Below are 27,925 nucleotides of genomic sequence, written 5' to 3'. Positions count from 1 at the left end.
CCCAACCCTGTTACGAAAACAAAACAGAACACAACAAAATACCGCAGCTCAGGCCGAGTCAGGAATGAAAAGCGGCTCCAACAAAAGCAAGACGGAAACACGAGACACAACATCTTTGCATATTTATACAAAAATTGCCATGGCCCAGGGGGCAGGCGGTCACAGCATGTCAAAAGGAGACCGGGGACCCAGGGCACTTGGAGGTTCACGACAGCGGTCGCTTCTGGCTACATCTTTTGGGCTCTGCTGCAGGAACGGGGTGGGGAGGGTGCCCTCGGGGCTCGGCAGGACCCCACGTCCCACTCTAAAGTTCAGGTCATTGGCTGGACGTGCTTTTGGTTGGGGGAGATGCCGCAGACTCCTTTCTTCCAGAGAGAGAGGGACGCAGGGACCCCAACAGCTGCTCCCACTCCCCCTGCCCAAGGGAGGGAAGTCGGCCAAGAGACTGTCCCTCTCCAAAAAGAGTTCACGGCCAGGAGCCAGCATGCTTACATTCACAGGGAGTAAAGCCCCATGGCGACCGTTGCCAACAGAAAGCTGAACGTGAGGACCCATCGCATGAGCGGCACCTGGGAGAGGATGCTGAACTGGGGCTTCCCCCCGGACGCCTCTGTGGGAGCAGAGTCTGAAAGAGAAAGGGGACAGTGTCAACACCAGGAGGACAGAGGTGGGCCTGTCTGACATCACAGAAAGACAAAGCAGAGGGGCCTCAGCAGGGTCTAGTACAGTCCCGCTCAATGCAAACCGGTAGCCCTCTGGCCACTGCTTACATACCTCCGAAGACAGGGAGCTTACTACTTCTCCAAGCTCTCCAGTCTTCCATTTTCGGCTACATTGTGAGGAAGTACCCTCCAGGGATACCCAGGGGACCACACTTTGAGAACCAGTGCGTTAGGGCCAAGTCCCCTCACCCCCACCAGGTAGCCAATCCCACTAGGACTGGCCACATTCCAACGTTCCCGGGCTCAATCCCGCCAACAGAGGGGTTGACGTGGGCCTAGCACACATGAGAAAGCCGCAGGGAAGGCGGGCAAGGGTGGCCCCAGGACCTGAGGTGACCTGCCAAGCAGGTGGCTGAGCCTCACCCCTCCCCTCCCCCAACTCCCAAAGCCACACTGCCACCACGGGGTGTCAGGGGACATTTGGTGGAGCACTTTGGTGCTTTTGGAAGTCTCTCAGATGTTCTCTCAGCACAGCCACCCCGTCAAGAGCTGTCTGAGAAGTGTGAGGGAGGGACTAACACGAGACACGACCCCGAGGTTACATGTCTTCCCTGCGTCCATGGCGGGGGAAGAGCTAGCAGCTGTCCTGGGCTCCCTGCCCCATGTCAGGGCGTCTCTGCCTGGGAACCATTAAAAGGCCCCCAAAGGAACCTCAATTAAGAGGGGAGAGGGCTTTGCCATGACTTCTGAGGGTCCTCGGTGTGCAAGTCTTCCTTTCGAGCCAGTGACCTAGAACGAGCCCAACCCCCCTGATTCTAGAACTGGGGAGACCGAGGCGTGGAGGGGTCACCCACGTGGCTGCAGTCACCCGCTGAAGGCTGGCCCCACGCCCTCTGCCCACACCCGACTTCGCATTTAAAACACTGAGGAGACAGAAGAGTCAACAGGTGCTGGAGCCAGAGAGCTGCACCATACGCCCTCCAAATGCCGCCCCCTGGAAGCCCTCACCTTGCGCCCTGCTGCCAGCCCGCCTGCGAAGGCCTGGTGCCCCCGAGGGGCTCTGGTCCTTGGCGTCCTGAGTCAGCAGCCCCTGCAATTCCTCAAACAGCTGCAAGACAAAAGACACGTGTCTCTGTGAGAGGTGGGGACCGGCCAGATGAAGGGAGGTTTGAGGTGTGGTTGTGAAACATTAGGACATACCAGAATCACAGGAAAAGATACTGAACATCCATGGACCTTTCATCCAGCTTAAGAGATAAGATGTCACAAGTCCATCTGACCCGCCTGCCTGCGGGTATTGGGGGACAATACTCCCCAGTAATAGCTACCCTGAATTCAGGGCTCACCGTGGCCACTCACGCCCTTATGTTGCATCCCTCTGCAACTTATGTCACGGGTGGTACCCTAGCAGGCACTCCATTCTCTTGGTGAGATTCGCCCCTGGTAAGTGTGGTCCATGGTATTCATTAGCCAGGGTTTACAGATGAGAAAACTGCAGCTCCCAGAGATTCAGTGCCTGGGGCCGAGGCTAACCCAGAGGTCAGGCAGCACCAGCAAACCCTCCCACGGGGCTCTGGCTCCAAACCTCCCATTCTTTCTACACCGCCTCTCTGAAAGACAGATTTTCTTGGAGGACTGACCAGGTTTTGTGGGTGATGATGTTGTTTTTTAGGGGAATGCAAGGGAGGGGCATTGCTCCATTAAGGAGTGCTCGGACCAGGCTCTTCTGGGGTCCCAGGCTGGGAATAAAGAGCCAGGGAGAGCATAAGCTGGGAGCCCCAGTCCCCATGGGGCCTCCACGTCGGGGGGGGGGGGAGAGCGATGGGATTCTACAACATCCGGATTAGAAGAAACCTCACCCTCCCTGGGAACACACCCACCCCCAGCCCTGCCCAAGAAGTCAGCCTTCAAGGCAAGGCCTTGCTTGAAGCTCACCTTCCCCTAGATTTGAGACACTTATAGAAAGACACATCCAGCCTCCCTGGCTGGGCTGAGAGGCCCAGAAGGCGGAGGCCATGTCTGCAGCACCCGTAACCCCTGCAGTGCCAACCTGGCTACACACAAATGCACAGGCAACTTGTATGTTGTCACAGAGGATTGCCACGGAGTGCCACAATGGTGACATTCAAAACCCACAATAACCATAGCTAATATTAGACAGCTGATGCCATGCCACGCCGTGCTATTAGGACCTGATTGATTTAAATTCGCTTAAACCTCACAACTCTTACGAGATAATGTCATTTCCCCGTTTTACAGATAGGGAAACTGAAGTACATAGCGATTAAGGGATTTGCCCAACATCACCCAGCCAGTAAGTGGCAGAACTAGAACCCTGGCCCCCAAGCCCCTGCCCCTAGGCCCCCACCTCCCCTGCTCCACGTGAAATGTCCCTGGAGGAGCAGCTGGGGGACGCAGCGGCTGTGCAGGGCGGCCGACCCTCACCTGGATGTTGAGCAGGAAGGCAGTCTTGGCCTCATTGAGGACCTTCTTCTTGACCTCGGGGGTCATCTCCAGAGTGTTCATACGGGAGCGGTACAGCTGCTTGAACTTGGTGGCACTGGCGACGTTGGGGAAAGTGAAGAAGGCCAGGCCCTCTCCGGAGCTGGGCAGGTCCAGGGCCTTCTGAGCGATCTTCTTGAGGACCTGGCCCCCAGATAGGTCACCCATGTAGCGGGTGTAGGCGTGGGCCACCAGCAGCTCGGGCTCGGCGCGCCCCACCTCTTGGAGTCGCTGCACGTAGCGCCTGGTGGCCTGCGTGTAGGGGATGGCCTCCTGCCAGCGGGACCCGTACCAGAAGGTCATGTCCTGCTCGAGGGCCCCCCTTCGGTGCAGCTCTTCCGGGAAGTAGAGGGGAGAGTAGACTGGGTTCTCCTTGGTGCGTTCGATCTCCTCCTCCAGGGCCACATAGATGTGGTACAGAGATGCCATTATCAGCTGAAACCAGAGCGAGCGGGTTGGTATAAGAACTCCCCATCCAGCCCCTTCACACTACTGCCTTCAGAGGGACCCTTGTCACCTCCCCGGGCTGGGCTCCCACCTCCTGCCAGCCCCTCCGATCCCCTCCACACAGCAGCCAGAGGGAGTGATACAAGAGAGAAATTCGATCATGCACCGTCTGGGCCTAAAACCCTTTTATCACACTGGATAAAACACGCAGCCTCACTTCATCCTTGGAAAAATCCAACAAAGGCATAGCTGTGCCCATTTTACAGAAAAGGAAACTAAGGCTCAGAGAGAGTGTGCAACATGGAGGTCACATAGCTAGTAAGAAATGGAAATGGAGCCAAGCCCAGGCATGGCTAAGGGGGCCATCCTGGCTCTGGAAAACGTACGTGAATGAAAGTACTTATAGGAGATGCCAGGCACCTCCGGCCTTTGACCTCTGGATGACCATCTACAGGGCATGGTTCTCCTCCCCAAAGGACCCCTCTGGAAGCTGAGCTGGGGGACAGGGCCAGTGCTCCTTGGTTCGGGGAACTCCCGTTACACATTAATTCTCTAGTTTGAGTTTGAAGGAGGACAAAGGTTAAATGTTCTGGTTGAGGTTTTTCCAGATGATTTCTGAGCCATAAACGTTCACGGCAGCGCCATTTCTCACTGGGGCAGAAAGCCAGGCAGCCTGGTACAGAATAGCCTGGGCTTTCGACTATGACCGACCTGGTTCTAACCCGGCTCAGCCAGTCCTCAGCTGTGTGACCATGGATAAGCCACTCGCCCTCTCTGGGCAATGCGAGGTCTGAGTGGCTCTGCACAAGTCAAGCCTCAGTTCCCTTCCTGCAAAGAGGGATAATCCAACCACACAGGAACGGGCTGGTGTGCAGGTCCAGCAGGATGACACACGTAAAGCACTAGGTGCAGCCTGGCGCTTAGCACTTGAGTCAGAGGCCATGGTGATAAAAAACGCTACCTCCATCAGCATAATCCGAGTGAGCACTGGGTCCTCTCGTGGATCTTTGTGCTGCCTTTGAACTCAGTGGCTGAGAAGAAAGACCCAAAGTCTACAGTGGCTGGGGATGGGATACTCCAGCAGCCACGTCCCCACTGCCTCTGCCCCAGCCTCATTTCAGCAACTGTATGTCAGCTTTTTTTTGGGGGGGGGAACGAGGGAGCAAGGGCATAGCCCAGGGCCCCAACCCCTTAGAGCTGCACCTTAAATCTCCCTTCACTGAAGCACCTCTCATGTTGGAAGTGGGAGAGGCTCCCGAAAGCAAAAGGCAGGGGTGTCGGGAGTGCAGGGCTACAGCACCCCAGCCCCACAGCTCAACCCGAACGAGGCTTTCCTCACACCCAGCACCTGCCTGGTTCTTCGCCACATGCTTTCCTTCTATTTGTATGAATTTCACAGTTGTACTGGGAAACGGCAAAACCTGTGCCTCACGTACAACGGGCACTTAAGGAAACCCTGCAGGGAATTCCCTGGCAATCCAGCGGTTAGGACTCTGAGCTTCCACTGCAGGGAGCACGGGTTTGATCCCTGGTCGGGGAACTAGATCCCGCATGCCATGCAGCACAGACAAAAAAAAAAAAGAAGAAGAAAAGAAAACCCTGCTGTTGAAACATCTCATTTCATGGATGAGAAAAAGGTACCTTAGGGAGGATAGATGAGGTGTCCATAATCTTACTATTAGGAAATGGATGCGCTTGGGCTCGAACCCACATTCCACCTTGCCTTCAGAGGCAGATGAGAACTAGGTCAGAAGCATAAGCTCTGAAATGAAACCAGCCTTGGTTCCATTTTGGCCTTTCCCATTTACCTACTGGCTGTGTGACCTTCTGGTAATTACTTAATCTCTCTGAGCCTACCCTTCCTCATCTTCCTTATCAAGACTGAGGCACTAATTCAAAATTAAGTAAAATGCCAAGCAGAGCCTAGGTGGTCAGCTGATGGTAGTACTGCCCCAGCCCCTCCACAACACCACATAGCAGGCTGTGAATGTGCTGTGTGACCTCGGGTAAGTCACCTCCCCTCTCTGAGCCTCAATGTCACGATCTGTAAAAAGATTCCCTTGAACATGCCCATCTGGCCCCTCAGCATCCCTGGTCCCCATCCCCACTTAAACCACTGCCCTGAGCCTTGGGAGCACCCACACCCAACATACCCTCTGCTAGGGCTGGTACCACCAGGCCACATACCTTAAAGCCTTCTCGGGTCACCTCGCCCTTCTGAAAGTTCTTCATGAATTCGGCATTCTCCGCCAGGGTGTGCACCTCCTTGGTGGCCTCCTTCAGGGCCTCTGACAAATCCTGGGGCATGCTACAGAGGAAGGGAGGGACGTGAATAAGGGGGGGGCTCTGAGCAGAGTTCTTCCCAACGTTGAGCTTCTGAGGGTACCCCTGCCTGTCGGCAAGACTTAAAGAGATTTCAGCTTTTATCAGGCTTCTCTGCAGAAATCCAGCCTCTCACCTAATAAACAGCCATGTTCCCAACTGCCTTAAGATGCAGCCCCATCCACACTTTTCAGTCATTAAGATACTACGTAACACGGTCCCCCTCAAACCAAGAGGGAAGTCCTGGGACCAGTTATGCTCAATGGAGGAGAGAAGGGAGCAGCACAACCCTGGGAGAAGCAGCAGTGGGCAGGATGCACATTCACATTCAACTTTGTAAGTGCTCTGATTGGCTTTTAGACCCAAGATTTAATTCATTAACTTGGTTGAGCTCAGATACAAATCTCATGACCCCTTCTAATATTTTGCTCATCACAGAAGTGATTGAGCTAAAAGGCTAAGTAAATTCAGCTTTACTCAAAGAAAAAGTCCCTTTCGGAGAGTACTTCTGCCGTTATGTTTGTATCCGCCTCCCAGAAAAGGGTCATTTCTCCTTTCTCTCCCACACCTCTTCCAGAAACATCATCCCCTCTTCTGTACATGCTGATCAAATTCTTGGGAGAAGGAAAGGAGCCAGACTTGGAGGTGGACAGACCAAGGTTCACATCCCAGCTAGCCAGGGAACCCTGGCCTTGCTGCCTCCCCCACTGTGCCATCCTCATCGGTAAACGGGGACACAGAAGCCACGCTGATGTCCTGCTCCTGCATTCAACAGGTAGTGAGAGGTGGATGCGGCCAAGAGGGGGCTCTAGTGAGAGAAGCACGCACTCTCGCCCAGCCTCGGACAGCCCCCAGGATCTCGGATTCAGCACACGGCCACCTCCAAGCACACACAAGTCCAAAGCCAAAAACAAAGTTGGATCCCACGGCAACACTCCCATCGGGTCACCCACCCGGAGCCAGGGAGCCAGGCATGTAAATCATCTTTCAACCCTCCGACTGCCCCACCGGGCGGGACTGGAACCCCGCTCCTCCTTACACCAAAGCCCAAGAGACCGGCCGCCCAGCGAGGTCGCTTCCTGCTTCCCGGCTGAATCTCGGCAGCTCGGCGGGAGGGCAGGGGCTGCCCCTCCCGGGAGAGGCCGGTCCCTCGCCCCGCGCTTGCCTGTCGGGCTGCGGGCGCTCCATCCTGCGGCGGTGCTGGTGCGGGATCCGGGGCTGGCTCCGACGGCTTGGGACGGGCTCTTGGAGGCGGGAGGACGACTGTGCAGAGCCCAGACCGCGCCGTCTATTTATCCCCGGGGCGGGTCACGTGGCCACCGCCACACAGCCGATCCACACTTACTGGCCCGACATTGCAACACCCGCGGAGGCCGGCGCCCCGCCCGCCCCTGGCCTGCGGGGGGTGGAGGAGGAGCGGTCATATGACCCTTGGAAAACAAAGCTATTTAAAACAGGACGTGAAAAGAAAAGAAAAGAAAAGAAAAAAAACCAACAACTTCTGGAAATCTGAGCAGCTGTGTGATCTTGCCACTTCCAGAGCCTCCCACCCAGTGATGGGACTTGAACGTTCCAGGGATCTGAATGGTTCCAGAGGGCTGGGAGGCAGCGCTTCTCACAGCAGGAGGTTGGGAGGGTGGGGCAACGTCAGGGGCTCACCGACCCCTGAGCCTGCCTGCAGTTCCCCCCTTCCCCCTCCCCAGCCGGCTCCCTAAGTATCACCTCCTCCCGGGTCCCTCAGCTGGCAGCCTGCCTCATCATACACCCTTTAAATGTCCACTTAGGGCCCTTTTTTTTTTCTTGAGGACCTACTAGGTGCTAGAGACTGCACTGTTTTCATGGTTCATCCCTCCAGTTACCCTGTGGGGTAGATCACTACCATTTTACAGACAGCGAAACTGAGGCTGGGGAATGAAGTGGCATGCCGAAGGTCATACATAAAGCAGGAAGACGGGACCCAGCCCCAGGGTGAGTCCAGTCGCTGCCTGCCTCCTCCAGGCCTTCTTAGCACTTGGTACCCAACTGGACAGCAATGCTGGTCATCCAGACCACCTCCCTGCTTACCTGTGTAGGGCGCTCTTCCAGGACTCATCAGGTCTGATTCATCTCATCTTCAGTGCCCACACTAGGCCTGGAACAGAGCTGGCCCTCTGATCAACTATGGAATTAATTCTGCAGGAGATTGATCCCTTAGGGCTGGGGATAAGTAGGTCACTGGGTGAGCCCAGATGACAAAACAAACAGCAAGGATGTTTCCTAAAGCCCCTTCCCAATGTTGCAATACTGGATTCTAGATTAAACAAAACAAAACAAACTAAAAAGGTAATTTTGGCTCATTACAAGGATGTTGTTTGTAAACAGGGTAGCAAGTGCCCCATTTCTGAAGGAATGTGAGTACAGGCTTGAGGACCGCCCGTCAAGCACGGATTCCCCGACTGGGGGACTATGGTGGCTGAGACATTCCTTCCCGGCTGTACGCCTATAGGAGTCTCCAATGTTTGGAGACAGTCTGGAAGAACCAGGCAGGTACAGGAGGTCAGTGTGTCCATCCAGCCCAAGGTCAGAGCTCTGGCCCATGATCCACACTTTTCCAGGATCACTGACCTGAATTTCAGTCACCAAATCAACCCAGTGACCTGGGGATTGCTGAGCCTCCTAGATAGAAGGGCTATATGCCAAGGAGTTCAGCTCTTGGTATAAATTATATACCCACCTTCTGCTTCAATGAACAGTGACAGCAATACTAACAGCTAATATTCACTGAGCACTTACTGTGCGCCAGACGCTGTACTGAACACGTGTATTAACTGATTAAATCCTCATAATAACTCCATAAGGTTGGTACTGTTATTGTCCCCATTTTACAAATGAGGAAGCTGAGGCAGAGAGGTTAAGGGTTTGAACCCAAGCAGTCTGGCACAAAGATTTCAAAATTTAAGGTGCAGTGTCATCTGCCAGAATGCAGTGGAGGGGAAGACCACCCGAAGGAACATGGTTACCCCACTACAGCCCAGAAGTCATCTCCAGGGTTGTCCTTGAAAGGCTCATTCTACAAAGGGTGGCATTTACTGGTTCACAAGATTCACAGAGGTCAGACCTAGAACTGGAGCTGCTAAAAGATTTCAAAAAAGAGTTGCCAAGAACTTTCTAGAAAGAACAACTATTAGAAACAGATGCCCCCATTAGAATGTAAGTTCCAGGAGGGCAGGGGCTTTGCTTTGTTTTGTGAAATCTCCAGAGACTGGAACCATGCCTGGCAAGTAGCAGACAACATTGAATGAATGAATGAATGAATAAATAAATAAATAGTTGTCACAAGATCTCTTTCTGGTAAACAGGATAATATTGCTAGGCTGCCAGAAAGGGCTGGAATCAAGCTACAATTACAAATTGTGATCTGAGCCAAACTATTGAACACTTACTATGTGTAGAACCTTTATGTGCAAGATTGCATTTAATCCTGGCAACAGCTCTGTCATTTTCATCTGCGTTTTGTTTATGTAAATATTAAGGCACAGAGAGGTTAAGTCGTTTTCCCAAGTCACACAGCTAGTGATAACAGAGCCAGGATTCAAACCATGGCACTTTGAAGCCTCAGCCCATACTCCTGACCCTCACACCACATGCCTTCTTACAGGGGGGCTAATCTGTCCTCCAGGAGTTTAGAGGATAAAAGTGTGAAGGTCTGAATGCTTCCCATCAGCCTGTCCGTTCAGAAACCCCAGAAGGTAAAGCTCGTGTGATCTGACATCTTCGTACCTAACATGTGGGAGCAGAGGGCCCAAGAGGGGAGTGACTTCCCCAGGCTGTGCCCCGTAGGACACAGAGCCTTCAGTGACCCAGAGTTCCTGGCTCCCAGTCCAGGTTTGCTACTCATTCCAGCTTCTTCCCTGGGAGCCCCTGACTTGGTAAGAAGAGACCACCCCTCTGTCCCAGACGACCCCAGGGCAAAGGAGGCCGGGTCAGAGTTGATCTAGTGTCTCGTCTGTCCCAGTGTTGAGCTTGTGGCCCTTCTCTGTGCTGATTCAGCTTCCTGACTTCCCCCGCTTCCCTGTCCTCAAGCAACTGGAGTGATTTGAATGGTATTTTTCTCCTCCTGTGGTAGGCTGATGTCCACATCCTAATCCCCAGAACCTCTGCATATGTTACCTTACATGGCAAAACGGTTTTTGCAGATGGGATTAAATTAAGAATCTTAAAATGGAGAGATTATCCTATATTATCCTCATGGACCTAATGTGATCAGAAAAGTCCTTATAAGAGGGAGGCTGGAGGGTTACAGGTACGGAAGGTGATGTGATAAGGGAAGCAGGACACAGACAGATTGGAAGATGCTGTGCTGCTAACTTTGAAGATGGAGTTAGAGGCCACGAGCCAAGGAAAGCAGGCACCCTCCAAAAGCTAGAAAAGGCGAGGAAGTAGATTCTCCCCTAGAACTCCAGAAGGAACGCAGCCCTGCCCACCCATTTCAGGACTTCTGACCTCCGGAACTCCAGAGAATAAATCTGTGTTGTTTCAAACCACTGTGTTTGTGGTATCTGCCACGACAGCTTTGGGAAGCAGAACAGGGATGGATAGAGAGACCCTTCCTGCCATTTCCCAGCGTTACAGCTTTATTGCATCAGAGGACCTACCACCCTCTCTCTGGGATTTCCTTTCAGAGTCAAATGCTTGAGCCGCTGAAACGGGCCAGTTCTATATGTGCGCTGGAGGTACGAAGCTGAAGAGGCTAGAAGCCTACCTTGACAGAATGTGGGTGCTCAGGGTCCTAATGAAGTCTGGGCCTGGGGACATGATCCAGAAAGGGGGCAGGGGGCACCAGAGACAAATGTGAGTGGAAATCGGAAAGAAACACTGGGGTCTGCTCTGAGCCAAGCATTCTCCCAAGCATGGTCACGTGTCTTCCTCCCCAAACCCGGGAGGTGGGCGTTTATCTGTGGTGGGCAGAGTCACGGTCCCACGAAGATGTCCTTGCCTAATCCCTGCAACCTGTGAATATGTTCTATTACCATCGAATAGGGTCATACTTTGCAGACGTAATTAAGGCTACAGACCTGAAAGTAGGGAGATCACCCTTGAGTCTCTGGGTGGGCCCAGTCTAGTCACAGGAGCCCTTAAAAGGAGAGAACTTTCCCAGGTTGGAGGCAGAAGAGACCTGGCAGGAGAAGTCAGAGAGACATGAAGTGTGAGAAGCACTCAGCGATCGTGATGCTAAATCAGAGTCAGGTCAGGGTGGGCCATACAGGCTGGGAGATGTCGGGGGTGGGACGTTGTTTTGGGGCCGCAGGGAAAAGGCACAGCTGAGGCCCCAGGTGGCACAGACCCGGCAGGGACAGGCAGCAGCATGGAGGCCAGTGTGGCTGCAGCAGTGAGTGGGAGGGGACGGGTCAGAAGATGGGAGCAGAAGAGATGGGAACAGAGCCTGTAGGGCCTGCAGGCCGCTGCAAGGACCGTCTGCGAGTAGGGGAGACTGCAGGGCTTGGAGGGGAGGAGTGCTGGGGCCTCACTTGGGGTTTCCTGGGATCAATCACTGGTTGCTATGGGTGACACAGGACATGGGCAGAAGGCTACCTACTGCACAAATCCAGGGAGAGACGATGGTGGCTTGGAAAGGACGGGGAGAGGAGTGGCCTAGGACATTCATATTTTAAAGGCAGCGCTACCAAGAATGTCCGAAGAACAGGAAATGGGATGTGAGAAAGAGGAGAAGTCAAGGATGACTCCAAAGATTTTGGTTCAGCCAAGTGGGAGGATGGAATTGTCAGTTTACCGCAGTGGGGGACCTCAGCAGCTCAGTCCTGGACAAATCCATTTTGAGATGTATGGGACAGGGCTTTGCCAACGCTGTGCAAACACTTGAGTGGGAAGCTTCTACCCTTTTCTAGAAGTTTCGCTTCCTCCTGCCAGATGTGAAAGCTGCCCTTTCACCAAGCACCCCGTTGGAGGCTGAGGAAGCAGCTGGTGACTCAGCAAAATCTGCCTTTCCTGTCTCCGCCAGTGCCCCCTCCCAACCATGACACAGCAGAAACGCAGCTGCGCGAGGGCAACGTGGAAACGGAGACTCAGCATTCCGAAGGCGCGGCCCGCCCGCCTGCCTGGAAAACAGAAGTGGTTTGGACGGCAGGGAGGGGCCCGGGCTGCAGCTCTCGAGGCTCCAAAGTGAAAAACAGAGGCGAGGCCCCCGATGAGGCTGGGGGAACACGGGGTTGGGGGGTGGGCGGCCTCTAGCTTCAGCTGGACCGGTATTCCAGGAGAATCGATGGACCCCCCCCCCCGGGTAAACAGGGTCACTCAGGGTGTCCTGACCGCACCCATGCCCCACACAGACCTTGACCCAGCGGGTGTGGGGCGGGGGGGTAGCATGGGGAGCGCAGTAGTGATGTGCAGCCTAAATGGACCACAGCCTTCCTCTCCGCGAGGCAGACGAGCCCAAGTCGTGAAAACCATCCTCAGTTTGGGCTGCCAAACACTGAATCTTTCAGGGTTGTGAGAGACCTCATAAAGAAGGTTGAAACCCCACCAGGAGAATGGGAGGAAAACGTTTGCTCCACGTGTAACAGACAAAAGATGAACATTCCTAATAAAAGAGCTCCCCATATTATATATGTATAACTGGATCACTTTGTCCACTTGAAACTAACACAACGTTGTAAATTAACTGTACCTTAATACAAATAAAAATAAAGTAAAAAAGAGAGAGGGAAAAAAAGAGCTCCCCAAAGCAGTAAGACGGTCACCAGGAAATGTTAGCATTTAATAGGGGTTGCTTATCATGGCCTTCCCGGGAGGGCTGGGTGCCCCCATCCACAAAAAAGCAGGAGAAGAGGGGGGCCCTGGCCCTGATGGAACACGTTTTCATTCCTTATCTCCTGTACTCCTTCTCCTGCCCCTGATTTTGCTGATAAGGCAACTGAAGCGCTGGCACCACTCCTCTGGTCAACGTGCATGGCCAGCTCCACATGGCCCTTGGGATAAAGTGCAAACTCTTTAGCCTGGCACTCCCAGCCCTCGGCCACGTCTCCAGTGGGAGGGATCTCACCCTTCTTGCTCCCTCACACCCTGTGTGCTAGTCTCAGGAATACCTACCTCCCCCTGAACTACCGAGGCTCCCACGCCTCTGGTCCCTCTTGCCTAGAATGCTCTCTCCTGTTCCTTTGCTGGGCTGGTCACCTTTCAAGACTCAGCCCAGAAACAGATTATAGGCCTCCATGAAATAGCTAAACCTATAAAACATATAGAATAAATCATAAAGGAAAATCTTACTAACCTTAGATTTGGCAAAGATTTCTCAAATACAACCAAAAAAAAAAAAAAAGCACAAAATATTAAAGAAAAAAAACAACCAATGGGACTTCATTAAAAGTTAAGACTTTTGCCCCTTCAAAGACACTGTGACCAAGAAAAGAAGCATCAGAGACTAGAAGAAAATATTTGCAAAAATATACCCAACAAAGGACTTGTCTGTAGAATATGTAAAGAACCGATATGATTCAATAATAAGAAGGCAAATAAGTGAATTTTTAAAAACAGGTAAAAAGTCTGAACAGACAATTTACCAGAGAAGATATGTGAATGCTAACTAAACACATGAAAAGATATTCAAGTTCATAGGTCGTTAGGGAAATGCAAATTAAAACTGGTATGAGACATCACTACACACCTATCCTAATGGCTAAAATTAAAGGCTGGTTCTTCCTGCTGTTGAGAATGCAGAGCAACGAGAGCACTCATTTACTGCTGGTGGGAACATAAAATGGTACTTGCAGGAGGCCAGAGTGTGACGCCCCCCAAACTACCACTTCGGTATAAGGGTTATTTTGAGCTGAAGACAACTGAGAAACAGCAAATGCCTGGAAACCATTCTCTGCTTTCCCCCTTACTTGCTTCAAAGCAGGCTTAGACAACTCCAGACTCTTAGCCCAGGGATGGCACTCAGAGGAATCGCCATAACACACCTTACCAAATTAACCCTTATCTTCCATTAGTTTCCCCCATATATTTACCCTCCCCCAGCTTGCTGCCCCCCAAAGCCTAAACTCTTTTTCCTTTTTCTTGTCACCTGTCTACACATTTATTCTAAGATGCTACATAAGTCCCAGTTCTAACCACTCTTCTGAGTTACTCAGCACTGTGTTCCTCCCATGTGGATGTACACTGTGTGTGTTAATACACTCTGCTTCTCTCTTATTATCTTTTAAAAAAATAATTAATTAATTTGGTTGCACCAGGTCTTAGTTGCGGCTCGCCGGCTCCTTAGTTGCAGCACGTGACTCCTTAGTTGTAGCATGTGAACTCTTAGCTGTGGCATGCATGTGGGATCTAGTTCCCTGACCAACAATCAAACCCGGGCCCCCTGCATTAGGAGCTCGGAGTCTTAACCACTGCGCCACCAGGGAAGTCCCTAATTTATCTTTCATCGGCTTAATTTCCAGGGCCCCCAGCTGGGAACCTAGGAGGGTAGAGGAAAAAGGTTTTTTCCTCCCCTACAGTACAACCACTTTGGAAAACGGTCTGGCAATTTCTTAAGAGGCTAAACATGCACCTACCGTACAACCCAGTGATTCCACTCCTAGGTACATATTTACCTACAAGAAATGAAAGCATACGTTCACACTTGTACATGAATGATCACAGTGGCTTTATTTGCAAAAGTGTCAAACTGGAAACAACCCATCAACAGGTGAATGGATAAACAAATTGTCGTATGAACATACTCTGGATACTCAGCAATGAAATGGAATGAACTATTGACCCACACAACATGAATGAGTCTCAAAATGATTATGCTGAGTAAAAGAAGCCAGGCCCCCCCCCAAAAGAGTACTTACTGTATAATTCCATTTATATAAATTATATATGAAATGTATATAGAACTATATAAAGTTTCAGGAAATGCAAACTAATATAATCAGATCAGTGGTTATCTCATGGGAGGGGGGGATTACGAAGGACCATGAGGAAACTTTTGGGAATGATGAATAAGTTCACTATCTTGATTGTGGAGATGGTTTCATGGTACACATATGTCAAAATTCATCAGTTTGCATACTTTAAATATGTAGAGTTTATTGTATGTCAGTTACATCTCAATAAAGCTGTAAAACAAACCAACTCAGCCCAGACTTTGCTGATGTTCTTCCCTTCACCTTATGGGGTCCCCCCCACTGAGGTCCCTGTGTCCCAGTTGCCCCCATCCTGACCGTGAGCTCCTCGAAGACAGTATGGATCGTGTCACTTCTACGCCCAGAGCTTGGCACAAGGCAAGAAGTCACTATGTATTAAATGAATGAAGCTTAGCAGGGTTAAATCTCCTGCCGATGGTCACACAGCCCATCTAGGACTTGAGGCCAGGTGTGTCTGGCTCTAAAGCATGCTTAAGTTCTACAACACTGAGCTGGGCCTAAGGCAGTGAGGGATGGAGAAGGACCAGCACCTTTCTCGAACACTGCCTAGCCTCCATTAGCACAGGTCTAGGGGCTGAAGACCTATGGCGAGACCAGGCAGCAGTCCAGTGTTTGGGAGCTTAGACGGCTGGAGAGCTTGGCCAATATGGAGCCTGACTATGGCTCCAAGACCTGGTTGGACCTGGTTCAATCTGATCACAGCACTTGTAGGTAGTGTAGACTGGTCAAAACAATGAACCCTAAGCAAAAGGACTGCCGTCAAATCTGGGATTCATGACTTACCTCATGTGTACACTTCAACCCCACTAAGCTTTTATTTCCTTGTCTGACAAAACGAGGAGACAAAATAGCATCAGCTCAAGGGGATGTGGTGAGGATTAAATCAGTTTAATATCCGTAGGAAGCTCAGAGCCGGGCCTGGCACAGGAAGCCTGTAATGAGTGTTAGGTGTTGTTTGGTCAGAAAGTGGCATCCAGTTCCCCTTTCAGGATCCCCCAGAGCCTTCTTCCTTTCTAGAAGTCTATGGATGGTTCTGAGTAGGGTGGGGTCACTAACATCTGACAAAACTTGCTCTCAGTTGGGAGTTTTGAGTATCAGATTCCTCATCTTTATTTTTTTCTCAAAAAGTAATCTTTGAAATAATTCCAAATATGCAGAAGTTGCAGGAATAATACAGAGAATTCCTGTATGTTTTCACCTAGATTCACCAGTTGTTAGGGTAGCATTTGGTCACATTTGTTTTATCATTCATCCTGTCTCTCTCTTGATTTTTTAAATATATACATATTCTTTTTGATATAATATATATTTATTTACTTGTTATTTTTTAATTAAAATTTTTTTAAATTTTATTTGGCCACACTACATGGTGTGCAGGATCTTAGTTCCTTGACCAGGGATGGAACCCATGTCCCTTGCATTGTGGCTGCAGAGTCTTAACCATTGGACTGCCAGGGAAGTCCCCATATAATATATATTTATTTAAAATAAATTTTTCCTGGCTCATTTAGTATGTATTATATCTGGAAGACCATCTCTTGTAACCTGCAGTACAAGTATAAACATCAGGAAATTTGACTTTTATACAAATCATTATATAAAGCCTATATGCAAATTTCACCAATTGCCCTCAAAGGTCCTTTATAACCCTTTCCCTCAGTCCAGGTTCTAACCCAGATGCTGCATTGCATTTAGTCGTCCTGCTTCTTTGCCCTCTGCAGCCTCTGTTTCATGACTTTGTCATTTGGGGATGCTCCGGACTGGCTGTTTCCCAGACGACCCTGCCTTTGACTAGATCCCCATCTCCTAAAGGGGATCATCACGCCCACCCGACTGGGCTCTGCAATCTGCAGTGTGAAGCCTCCAGCACTGCGCCTGGCCGCTAAGAAATGTTAGCTCCCTAAAACAGGGATGAGGCGAGGAGAGGAAGGGAGGAGGGGAGGAGAGCTCGCCTTGCTGGACTCCGCTGTCAGTGGGGATGTGCGGGATCCAGGGAGTCCCCGCCTCCGCCCGCCAGGCAGCGGAGACTTTGCCCAGAGATTAAACCGGGAGCAGCTGGAACCGTGACTCAGCGAAAACAGATCTCGGGACGGTGACTCAGCGAAAAGCCGCAGGGGACCGTGACTCAGCTGTACGTGCTGGGAAAGGATTGCTCAGCAGGGCAGGCGGAGCCCGGCAACGTGCGCTGGCGCCCAGGCAGTCCTCAGGAAGGGGACAGCGTGCCGGCCTTGACCGACGACTCCTCCCCACCTCCTCACTTTTCTGAGCGCTAACAGCCGTCTAACACCAGGGCCAACCGTGCAGGGCTGTTGGGAGGCTTACATGAGCTCTGGAATGGCAGACATTCACAGGGTACCTTAACAAATGACCTCGAGCGAGTGACTCCGCCACTCACTGCCTCAGCAGTGTAGGAACTGCTGCAGCGCCTCGAAGGTGGTTGGCCCAGCTGAGTGATCAGCGATTTCCTTCTGCCTGATTCAATAAACACTTGGTTGTCTCTCTGAGACTTCAGTTTCCCCATCTAAAAACTGAGGGACAGGGACTTCCCTGGTGGCCAGTGGTTAAGAATTCACCTGCCAATGCAGGGGACACGGGTTTGATCCCTGGTCCAGGAAGACCCCACATGCCACGGAGCAACTAAGCCCGTGCACCACAACTACTGAGCCCGTGCTCTAGAACCCGCGAGCCACAACTACTGAAGCCCGAGAGCCACAACTACTGAAGCCCACGTGCCTAGAGCCCATGCTCTGCAACAAGAGAAGCCACCGCAATGAGAAGCATGTGCACCTCAACGAAGAGTAGCCCCCGCTCGCCGCAACCAGAGAATAGCCCGCATGCGGCAATGAAGACCCAATGCAGCCAAAAATTAATTAATTAAAGAAAAAGAAATTAACAACAACAAAAAAACCTGAGGGACAAGATAAGCTCCCTTCACTTAATGACATTCCATGGGTCTATTACCATCCTTGAAGCTTAGATAAATTTTTAAAATAATCTGATTTATCCACCAGTTATGAAAGTACTGCATGGCTATTTGCAACTGTGAAATCTGTAATCTCACACTTGCAGACAATCAGTGTTAATATGCTAGCTTTTTTTTTTTTTTTTTTTTTTGAGGTATGCGGGCCTCTCACTGTTGTGGCCTCTCCCGTTGCGGAGCACAGGCTCCGGACACGCAGGCTCAGCGGCCATGGCTCACAGGCCCAGCCGCTCCGCGGCATGTGGGATCCTCCCAGACCAGGGCACGAACCCGTGTCCCCTGCATCGGCAGGCGGACTCTCAACCATTGTGCCACCAGGGAAGCCCTATGCTAGCATTTTTTTTAATTGAAAAAATGAAAAAGTGTGTCATACTCACAAAGGAGTAAGTATACAGTATGATATGTAAGAAACAGCACAGCTTAAGAAATAGGTGTCTTTCTTTACAGCCTTTGTCTTTGCAAATTCTATGTTGTGATCATGTCTATTTTGTGCCTTTTTTTCCCCTTTTACTTAACTGTTTTCCCCAAATATCACAAGCCCCTTGTAAGCATCATTTCAAAGGCTGCACAAAAATCCACTGAGTGGACATATATATTCATTCAACATATAATATACCTAAGTGGCCAGCCCCTATTGTTTAACCTTTGGGTTGCTTTTTTTTCTTTTCTTTTCCTTTTTTTCTATCAAAAGGGGAAGATGAGTATTTAAAACAAACAAACAAAAATAACCTCAGTGGATTTCATATAGCAGAGGAGGGGCATAATTCACATCAGAGATTTGCCTTTTTCATTCTGGAACACACTTTGCTGCCTCACACCCACCCCACAAGGTCTGAAAGGAGAAGGTGAAACAGAAGGAGAAAGGGTGGAGAAAGGGTGAAGAGGGAAGGGCTTCTGAGACAGGGTCCTTCAGCTGAAGCTGGAAGGTCAGCCCACGGAAGTCAGAATACAGCCCAGCTGCTAAACTGAGGCTTAGGGTGAGAAAGTGGTGAATGGCCACTGGGCCTGTGGACAGAGGTAGCAAATATTCAACTTTAAGGTGCTGCCTCTGCTGCGTGCCCTGTAATTCTCCTCCACCACCCCAGAGACCCTCAGTCAAAATCTGCAGTTCACAAAAGTCTCAGGCAGCAGTCTTTGCAGGAATGGAGAAATGGGTTCCCTGAGAAGAGGTGGAGGTTTCAGAAGCAAGAAATGCGGGCAAGGCGGGGGTGGCCTGGGGGACTGTGAGCTCCCCCAACAAGAGGTGCCTTGTGGAGGGGGGCTGGGGACTTTGTATATTAAAATGAAAAAACAGGGTGTTTCTACATAATTCAAGAAGTTGGGGCACCAGGGAGGCACACACTGGGTTACACGTCATTGTGAATAACAACAAAAGGAACATCTTCAGGCAAAAAGTGTTTCCTTATATAAAGTAGATAAACAACAAGGACCTACTGTCTAGCACAGGGAACTATATTCAACATCTTGTAATAATATATAATGGAAAAGAACCTGAGAAAGAATATATATGTATAACTGAATCACTTTGCTGTATACCTGAAACTAACACAACATTGTACATCAACTGTACTTCAGTAAAAGAACGTTTTTTGAAAAAGTGTTTCCTGCATTTTTGACTATGGGTTTCCGTAGAAACCTGAGAGCAGAATTACTGGGTCAAAGCATAAACATATTTTTAAGGCCTCTAGAGTCTTTTACCTAATTATAGGTAAAAGTAAGTTATTGCTTTTTAAAACTTTGAATATTTCCCACATTTTCTATAGTAAATATGACTTTTATTATTGAAGCGGGGGGGGGTTGTTTTCATTTGTTTGAGTGACAGCCTGGGGGAAGGACCACCTCGGGGTCCTGTGAGCGAAGGCAGTGAGGGGTCCGGAACCCACCCCCTCAGGAAAGGAGAAAGGATTCTGGGAAGAGGAAGAGGCCTGTGATGCTGCACCCAGGGTAGGGAGGAGCCTTCTCACAGGTCACTTGGCAGCCCTCACCCCCAGTCCATCAGTATGTGACTTTGCCCTGAGCAGGTGGCTGGGCAGCTGGCTGGAGGTATGTATAAGTGTGTGCATGTGTTGTGCAGGGATGCAGCGGGGTGGTGGAGGAGGCGATGAGGAATGGAGGAGAAGCTTGGTGGTGTGTTGAAGGGGGAGGAAGAGCTCTCCTCCCTCCCCACTCCCGCCCGGAGCTCAGCCTCGGCCTCTGTGAGAAGGGGAAGCAGAATTGGCTGAAAAGGCTGATATGTGCCCTTGTGGAGCATGGGGTGAAGTTCAAGGTAGCCTTACGCAATAGGGAAGACGGAACCTAACTCCACATTGGTTCTGTTTCTTTTACTTGAACCTTTGTATTCTATTGCTTTTGCTACAAGTTAAGAATGTTGCCTATAGCCTGAAATACACAGGATAGCCCGTTCTGAGGGCTCTGACCTTTAAAGGGCTAACACTTTTCCATGAATATAGAGACAAAAAGTTGCAGAACAGAGAATAACATTTGTCTTGTTGGAGGGTTCCAGGAACATCACGACCTGACCTACCTGGACAGCTGCAAGAACAAAGGATCCTGACACCATGAAGTCTAGACAACCAAACACCCGCCCCCACTGCTTTAGAACAAAAGAAGCCTGAATTCTATGTTGGGTAAGATGGTTCTTTGGGACACCACTCCACCATCTTCTCAGTCAGCTGGCTTTCCGAATAAAGTCACTATTCCTTGCCCCAACAACTTGCCTCTTGACTTATTGGCCTGTCGTGCAGTGAGCAGTACGAGCTTGGACTCAGTAGCACTTAGGGAATGTTCTAGGCAGAATTGTGTCCCCCCAGAATTTATACGTTGAAGCCCTAACTTCAACATATGAATGTGACTGTGTTTGGAGATGAAGTTAACACAAGGCCCTTAGGGTGGCCCTAATCCAATGTGACTGGTGTCCTTCTAGGAGGAGAGATACACAGAGCCCCGGGGCGCATGCCCAGAGGAAGGGTCATCTGCGAGCCATGGAGAGAGGCCTCAGAAGAAACCAGTCCTGCTGACTGTTGCACCTCCAGCCTTCGGAACTGGGAGAATGAATGTGTGTTGCCACCCGGTCTGTGGCACTTGGTCCTGGCATCCCTAGCAAACTAACATGGGGTCCCCGACTCCAAAACCTGGAGGGACCCTGAAAGATCAGACTTATTCAACTCTGCCTTCCTCTCCTCTTCTCCCTGTCTCCCTTTTTATTGTGAAAGCATTTCAGACCTTCCAAAAAGCTGAATGGAACAGCATGGTAAGCACCAGCACACCCGTCCCTGAGGTCACACACTGATGACACTTTGCTGCTTTTGTTTCTCTCCCTCCTTTTCTCTTTTATAGGCAGACCTTGGAGATATTTGCAGGTTCAGATCCAGATCACTGCCATAAAGCCAAGATTGCAATAAAGAGAGTCACACAAATTTTTTGATTTTCCCAGTGCATATCAAAGTTGTACTATACTGTAATCTAAGTGTGCAATAGCATTATATCTAAAAAAAATGTATATACCTTAATTTAAAAATACTTTCCTTATCATACTAAGTGAAGTAAGTCAGATAGAGAAAGACAAATACCATATGATATCACTTATATGTGGAATCTAAAATATGACACAAATGAACTTATCTATGAAACAGAAACAGACTCACAGATATAGAGAACAGACAGGTGGTTGCCAAGGGGGAGGGGGTTGGAGGAGGAATGGAGTGGGAAGTTGGGGTTAGCAGATGTAAGCTTTTATATAGAGGATGGGTAAACAACAAAGTCCTGCTGTATTCAATGTCCTATGACAAACCATAATGGAAAAGAGTATTTTAAAAAAGAATATATATCTATATATTTCTGAATCCCTTTGCTGTAAGCAGAAATTAACACAACATTGTAAATCAACTATACTTCAATTTAAAAAGTTAAAAAAAAATAAAAATAAAAATATTTTCTTGCTACAAAATGCTATCATCTGACAACACAGGATTGTCGCAAACCTTCAATTTGTAAAAAAAAATGCAGTATCTGCAATCACAGTAAAAAGAGGTATGCCTGCATTCTTTTTTTCAGCACTGTTTGAAAGTAAATTGCAGACATCATAACCCTTCACCTGTGAGAGAAAGGGCTCATGCTATCATCATCACACTAAAGAAGGTGACCGCTGACTCCATGATGTCCTTCACCATCTGTCCACATTCCATTTCCCCAGGGATCCCCAAAACAGCTCTTTAAAAGACACCTTCCTCCCCCATAACCCAGTCAAGTTTCACACCTTCCTTTTGCTTGTCATGTCTTTTTAGTATATTTTAACAGTACCTTTTTTGTGTGTGTGTGGTACGCGGGCCTCTCACTGCTGTGGCCTCTCCTGTTGCGGGGCACAGGCTCCAGACGCTCAGGCTCAGCGGCCATGACTCACAGGTCTAAACTCTCCACGGCAGGTGGGATCTTCCCGGACTGGGGCACAAACCCGTGTCATCTGCATCGGCAGGCGGACTCTCAACCACTGCGCCACCAGGGAAGCCCTTAACAGTATCTTTTGACATTAACTTGTGAAGAATTGTTTTGAAAAGTTAGTTCAGTTGCCTTGAAAATGTCACATGTTCGGGACTTCCCTGGTGGTCCAGTGGCTGACTCTGTGCTCCCATTGCAGGGGGCCCAGGTTCGAACCTTGGTCAGGGAACTAGATCCCACATGCTGCAACGAAGATCCTATGAGCCACAACTAAGACCTGGCATAGCCAACTAAATAAATAAATATTAAAAAAGGAAAACAATACTCCCATTTACCATTGCAACAAAAAGAATAAAATACCTAGGAATAAACCTGCCTAAGGAGGTGAAAGACTTGTACTCAGAAAACTATACAACACTGATGAAAGAAATCAAAGATGACATAGACAGATGGAGAAATATACCATGTTCTTGGATTGGAAGAATCAATATTGTGAAAATGACTATACTACCAAAAGCAAGCTACAGATTCAATGCAACCCCTATCAAACTACCAATGGCATCCTTCACAGAATTAGAACAAAAAGTCTTACAATTCGTATGGAATCACAAAAGACCCCGAATAGCCAAAGCATCTTGAGAAAGAAAAACGGAGTTGGAGGAATCAGGCTCCCTGACTTCAAACTATACCACAAAGCTACAGTAATCAAGACAGTATGGTACTGGCACAAAAACAGAAATATAGATCAATGGTACAGGATAGAATGCCCAGAGATAAACCCATGCACATATGGGTACCTAATTTACAACAAAGGAGGCAAGAACATACAATGGAGAAAAGACAGCCTCTTCACTAAGTGGTGCCGGGAAAACTGGATAGCAACATGTAAAAGAATGAAATTAGAACACTACCTAACACCATACACAAAAATAAACTCCAAATGGATTAAAGACTTAAGTGTAAGACCAGACACTATAAAACTTTTACAGGAAAACATAGGAAAAACACTCTTTGACATAAACCACAGAAAGATCTTTTTTGACCCACCTCCTAGAGTAACAGAAATAAAAACGAAAATAAACAAATGGGACTTAACTAAACTTAAAAGCTTTTGCCCACTTTGCTGCCCATCAGCAGAGCCACTCCGGAGGCTCTTTGGAGGATTGCGGCGGACACTGGGTGGTGCCCCTGAGATTCTAGATCTTTCTGGTCCCAGATGAGTTACTTACTGGGAAAGTCACTCCCCCTCTGGGCTTCATCAGACTCCTCTGTGACATAGAGATGTTGGATTAGATCAGAAATCCTGACCTCAGAGGCCTCCAGGGGGCCCGGCAGGCAATGTGAGTAAGGGAAGTTAAGGGGTAGGGACTGTTGGGGCCCATGGGTCCCGTCCAAAGGGAGCAGTTGGAACTCAGCTCCAGCCAGCTCTTGCCATGAAAGACACCCTCTTTTATTTATTTATTTTAAAAAGAGAAATGAGGGCTTCCCTGGTGGCGCAGTGGTTGAGAGTCCGCCTGCCGATGCAGGGGACACGGGTTCGTGCCCCGGTCCGGGAAGATCCCACATGCCGCGGAGCAACTGGACCTGTGAGCCATGGCCGCTGAGCATGCGTGTCCGGAGCCTGTGCTCCGCAACAGGAGAGGCCGCAACAGTGAGAGGCCCGCGTACCACCAAAAAAAAAAAAAGAGAGAAATTTCAGTTCTTTTTTTTTTTTTTTTTTTGGACATTGATAATAAACTCAATCAAAAAAAAAAAAAATCCCCTCACAAGATTTGACATGGCCCGCGAGCTGCCAGTGTGAGCCCTCTGGGTTATCTGGCTCTTCCACTCCCTTCTGTTCTCCAGCCGGTTCTCTGATTGTTTGGTGGGTCTGTGATTCCTGGGGGGTCAGGTGGGGTTGATCTGGGATGAGATTTCGGAGGTGGCAATTCCTGTCCCCTGTCCTTCCACACATCCCCACGCTGTCACGTGTCACCCGACATTCCCAGGAGGTCACATATCGCACCAAACGAACATTCCGTGTGCTGAGTGCTCAGGGACCAGTGTCATCCTGTGCCACTGTCATCATTCTACCCAGGTGAGGTCTTCAAGGATGAATCATTGTGGACCAGCCCTGCAGGTTTCACGGAGACTGGAGCCCTGTAGGTTTTTACTAACAAAAAGAAAAGAAAAATTCTGATTGTTCCCTGTGTGTCTGGGAGGACAAGCGCTCTGACTTATTCCTTGACGCATCCTCAGAGCCTCAGAGTCTAAGTACATAGTAGGCTCACAGCAGGGGAGGGTCACGGTGACTATAATCCCTGCGGGGGCAGAGGCAGGACTTGAAGGTGGAAATACTGAGCCCAGATTTCCGAGGTCTGAATGAAAGCAAATCAGGATCAAACAGCATGGGGCGCACTAAGAGTTTGCCTTAACTATTTTTTTGTTTGTTTTTTAAAAAAATATTTATTTATTTGTTTGGCTGCATTGGGTCTTAGTCGTGGCACGTGGGATCTTCGTCTGGGCACACGGGCTTCCCTCTTGTTGTGGCACGTGGGCTTAGTTGCCCCGCGGCATGTGGGATCTTATTTCCCTGACCAGGGATCGAACCTGAGTCCCCTGCGTTGGAAGGCTGATTCTTAACCACTGGACCACCAGGGGAGTCCCTTAACTCTTAATTAGATTTTTTTTTAAGAGTAACCTTTAAATGGTTACTTTTAAAGTACTCAAAAAATGGTATAGATGATCTTATCTGCAAAGCAGAAATAGAGACACAGATGTAGAGAACAAACGTATGGATACCAAGGGGGAAGGGGTGGGTGGGTGGGATGAACTGGGAGATTGGGATTGACATCTATACACTATCGATACTAAGTATAAAACAGATAACTAATGAGAACCTAACGTTTAGCACAGGGAACTTTACTCAGTGCTCTGTGGTGACCTAAATGGGAAGGAAATCCAAAAAAGAGGGGATATATGTACAGGTATAGCTGATTCACCTTGCTGTAGAGTAGAAACTAACACAACATTGTAAAGCACTTATACTCCAATAAAATTAATAAAATAATAAAAAATAAATAAAAGTACTCAAAGCCCACAAGCTTGTAAGTTTTGAAGCCCAGAGCACTTTAAAAAAAAATTATGGTAAAAATACATAAAATAAAATTTACCATTTTAACCTTTTTTTTCCAAGAGGGTACTAAACTGTTTATTTATTACACATGATAATGGATGATACACAAGCTTCATTCCCATCTATATCTGGTACCATAATCCAATTTAGATATATTGCATAGGATGTGCCAACAATCATATTAATAATCAAAAAACTCCAAGACTTTGCTTGGGGGACCCTTTTCACGGTGAACTCCAGGTCACAACGCAGTAACTGTCAGTTCAACTACACCAAGGTTTCAGAAGACAATAGCTTCTCCACCAAAGCAGGTTATAAATAAATTTTGAATGGAACCTGGCATCACCCTGAAGGAATTCTAACTTCACACTGTTGGGGTAGTTTACCAAAATGGCTTCAGAGTAGACTAACTTTACACAGCACGTTAAAAAAAAAGACACATTTATTCAGCGTCATGATCAGACTATTACATTTAGCAATCAACAGCATGGGTGCAAAAAAAAAAATCTACATTAAAACCCTTTGTTAGGGGGCTTCTCTGGTGGCACAGTGGTCGAGAGTCTGCCTGCCGATGCAGGGGACACGGGTTCGTGCCCTGGTCAGGGAGGATCCCACATGCCGCGGAGCGGCTGGGCCCGTGAGCCATGGCCGCTGAGCCTGCGCGTCCGGAGCCTGTGCTCCGCAACGGGAGAGGCCACAACAGTGAGAGGCCCGTGTACTGCAAACAAACAAACAAACAAACAAGCAAACAAAAAAACCCTTTGTTGGAATGCTTTACATTTCCACAGAACAGAAACTAAAATAAACTGTTATACAATTAGTCACAAATACAGTCCTCGAGTTTTTTTGCCCATACACATGAGTATTGTCTAAAACATGTCTTCTTTGTAGCAGCTAGGCCCTGCCACCACTGTGCTTGGCTGAGTTCACAAATCTGTTGTAACCTGTAGCTTCCCTGTCACTTCTCTGGCTCTCCTCTCCTGCTAAGCTTTGTTTCCTGGCAGTAATCAAAACCTTCTGCCACTGCCATAGCTCCTGCTGCTGCTGGAACCACCATAGCCACCTTGGTTTTGGCGTTTGGCAAAGTATTGGCCTCCACCACCATAGGGGCCAGAACTTCTGCCTCCAAAGTTTCCTCCTTTCATGGGTCCAAAATTTGAAGATTGACTGTTGTAACTGCCAAAATCACTGTAGCTTCCACCACCTCCAAAATGGCCTCCATCGTTACCAAATCCATTATAGCCATTTCCACTGCTACCATATCCCCCGCCACCACGGCTGCCACCAAAGGCACCTCGACCACTGAAGTTTCCTCCACGACCACCACCAAAGTTTCCAGAACCACTTCGACCTCTTTGACTGGATGAGGCACAAGCCATCTCTTGCTTAGATAGGGCTTTCCTTACTTCACAGCTGTGGCCATACACAGTGTGGTCTTTCTAAATGACAATCTTGTCTACAGAGTCATGGTCATCAAAGGTTACAAAGGCAAAGCCTCTCTTTTTGCCACCGCCTCGATCAGTCATGATTTCAATCACTTCAATTTTCCCATACTGTTCAAAATAATCTCTTAGGTGATGTTCTTCAGTGTCTTCTTTAATGTAACCAACAAAAATCTTTTTCACAGTTGAGTGGGCACCGGGTCTTTGAGAATCTTCTCTTGAGACGGCCCTCTTTGGTTCCACAACTCTTCCATCCACCTTGTGTGGCCTTGCCTTCATGGCCGCATCCACTTCCTCCACAGTGGCATATGTGATAACCCCGAAGCCTCTGGAGCGCCTGGTGTTTGGGTCCCTCATTACCACACAGTCTGTGAGCGTTCCCCACTGCTCACAATGGCTCCTCAGACTGTCATCGGTTGTTTCAAAGCTCAAACCTCTGATGAAGAGATTCCTCAGCTGTTTGGGCTCTTTGGGTGACTCTGACTTAGACATGATGGTAGTGGAGGGGCGGGGAGATGTCAACGATGCTTACTCGGCGGCGTCCACGGGAAGAAGGCCCCTTTTAACCTTTTTTTGGTTTTGTTTTGTTTTTTTTGTGGTACGCGGGCCTCTCACTGTTGTGGCCTCTCCCGTTGCGGAGCACAGGCTCCGGAAGCACAGGCTCAGCGGCCATGGCTCACGGGCCCAGCCGCTCCACGGCACGTGGGATCTTCCCGGACCGGGGCACGAACCCGTGTCCCCTGCATCGGCAGGCGGGCTCTCAACCACTGCGCCACCAGGGAAGCCCCATTTTAACCATTTTTAAGTGTACCTTTCAGTGGCACTAAGTACATTCACATTCTTGGGCGACCGTCACCACCATCCATCTCCAGAACTTTTCCATCATCCCGAACTGAAACTCTGTTCCCATTAAACAATATGCCAGTTAGATTTTATGGCTTTAATGTTGGGTCGGTGGTGGGGGTCTGGTCAGGTGAAATGGGCTTCTATGGGAGTTGGTGGGTTTCCCATTGCTGGAGGTGAGCAAGCAAAGACTGGTGTCAGATACAGGGATTAGCTGAATGGCACTAGTCTATGACTCTGTACTGGTCTTGACCAGGATTCTGTCGGAGGATGAG

The 27,925-nt window shown here is 49.2% G+C and overlaps 1 protein-coding gene and 1 pseudogene across 2 annotated transcripts; both read right to left on the bottom strand.

The window, feature by feature from the left end:
* On the bottom strand, positions 1–7,221 carry HMOX1 (heme oxygenase 1). The gene is made up of 5 exons (XM_082634998.1): positions 7,099–7,221; positions 5,799–5,919; positions 3,108–3,599; positions 1,671–1,770; positions 1–625 (listed from the first exon to the last, which is right to left on the bottom strand). The coding sequence occupies exons 1-5, from the start codon at positions 7,119–7,121 to the stop codon at positions 495–497; spliced, it is 867 nt and encodes a 288-aa protein (XP_082491124.1). The 5' UTR covers positions 7,122–7,221; the 3' UTR covers positions 1–494.
* Positions 7,222–26,149: 18,928 nt separating this feature from the next.
* Positions 26,150–27,299, bottom strand: LOC309811810 (heterogeneous nuclear ribonucleoprotein A1-like; annotated as a pseudogene). Its single transcript has one exon. The product of its transcript is annotated as a heterogeneous nuclear ribonucleoprotein A1-like (transcript).
* Between the last annotated feature and the right edge of the window lie 626 nt (positions 27,300–27,925).

Source organism: Mesoplodon mirus (genome assembly GCF_964341445.2).
Source record: "Mesoplodon mirus genome assembly, chromosome: 11".
NCBI lineage: Eukaryota > Metazoa > Chordata > Mammalia > Artiodactyla > Ziphiidae > Mesoplodon > Mesoplodon mirus.
Note: the sequence above shows the minus strand (reverse complement) of the source record. Positions and strands in the feature narration are given on the sequence as shown.

Bases quoted from the DNA above. Each gene is read 5' to 3' on its own strand.
- HMOX1 (XM_082634998.1), bottom strand. From the start codon at position 7,121: ATGGAGCGCCCGCAGCCCGACAG. The intron at 1,771-3,107 runs GTGAGGGTCGGC...TTTGTCTTGCAG, and splicing joins CCTTCCTGCTCAACATCCAG to CTGTTTGAGGAATTGCAGGG. The intron at 626-1,670 runs GTGAGGGCTTCC...TTTCTCTTTCAG, and splicing joins GGCTGGCAGCAGGGCGCAAG to ACTCTGCTCCCACAGAGGCG.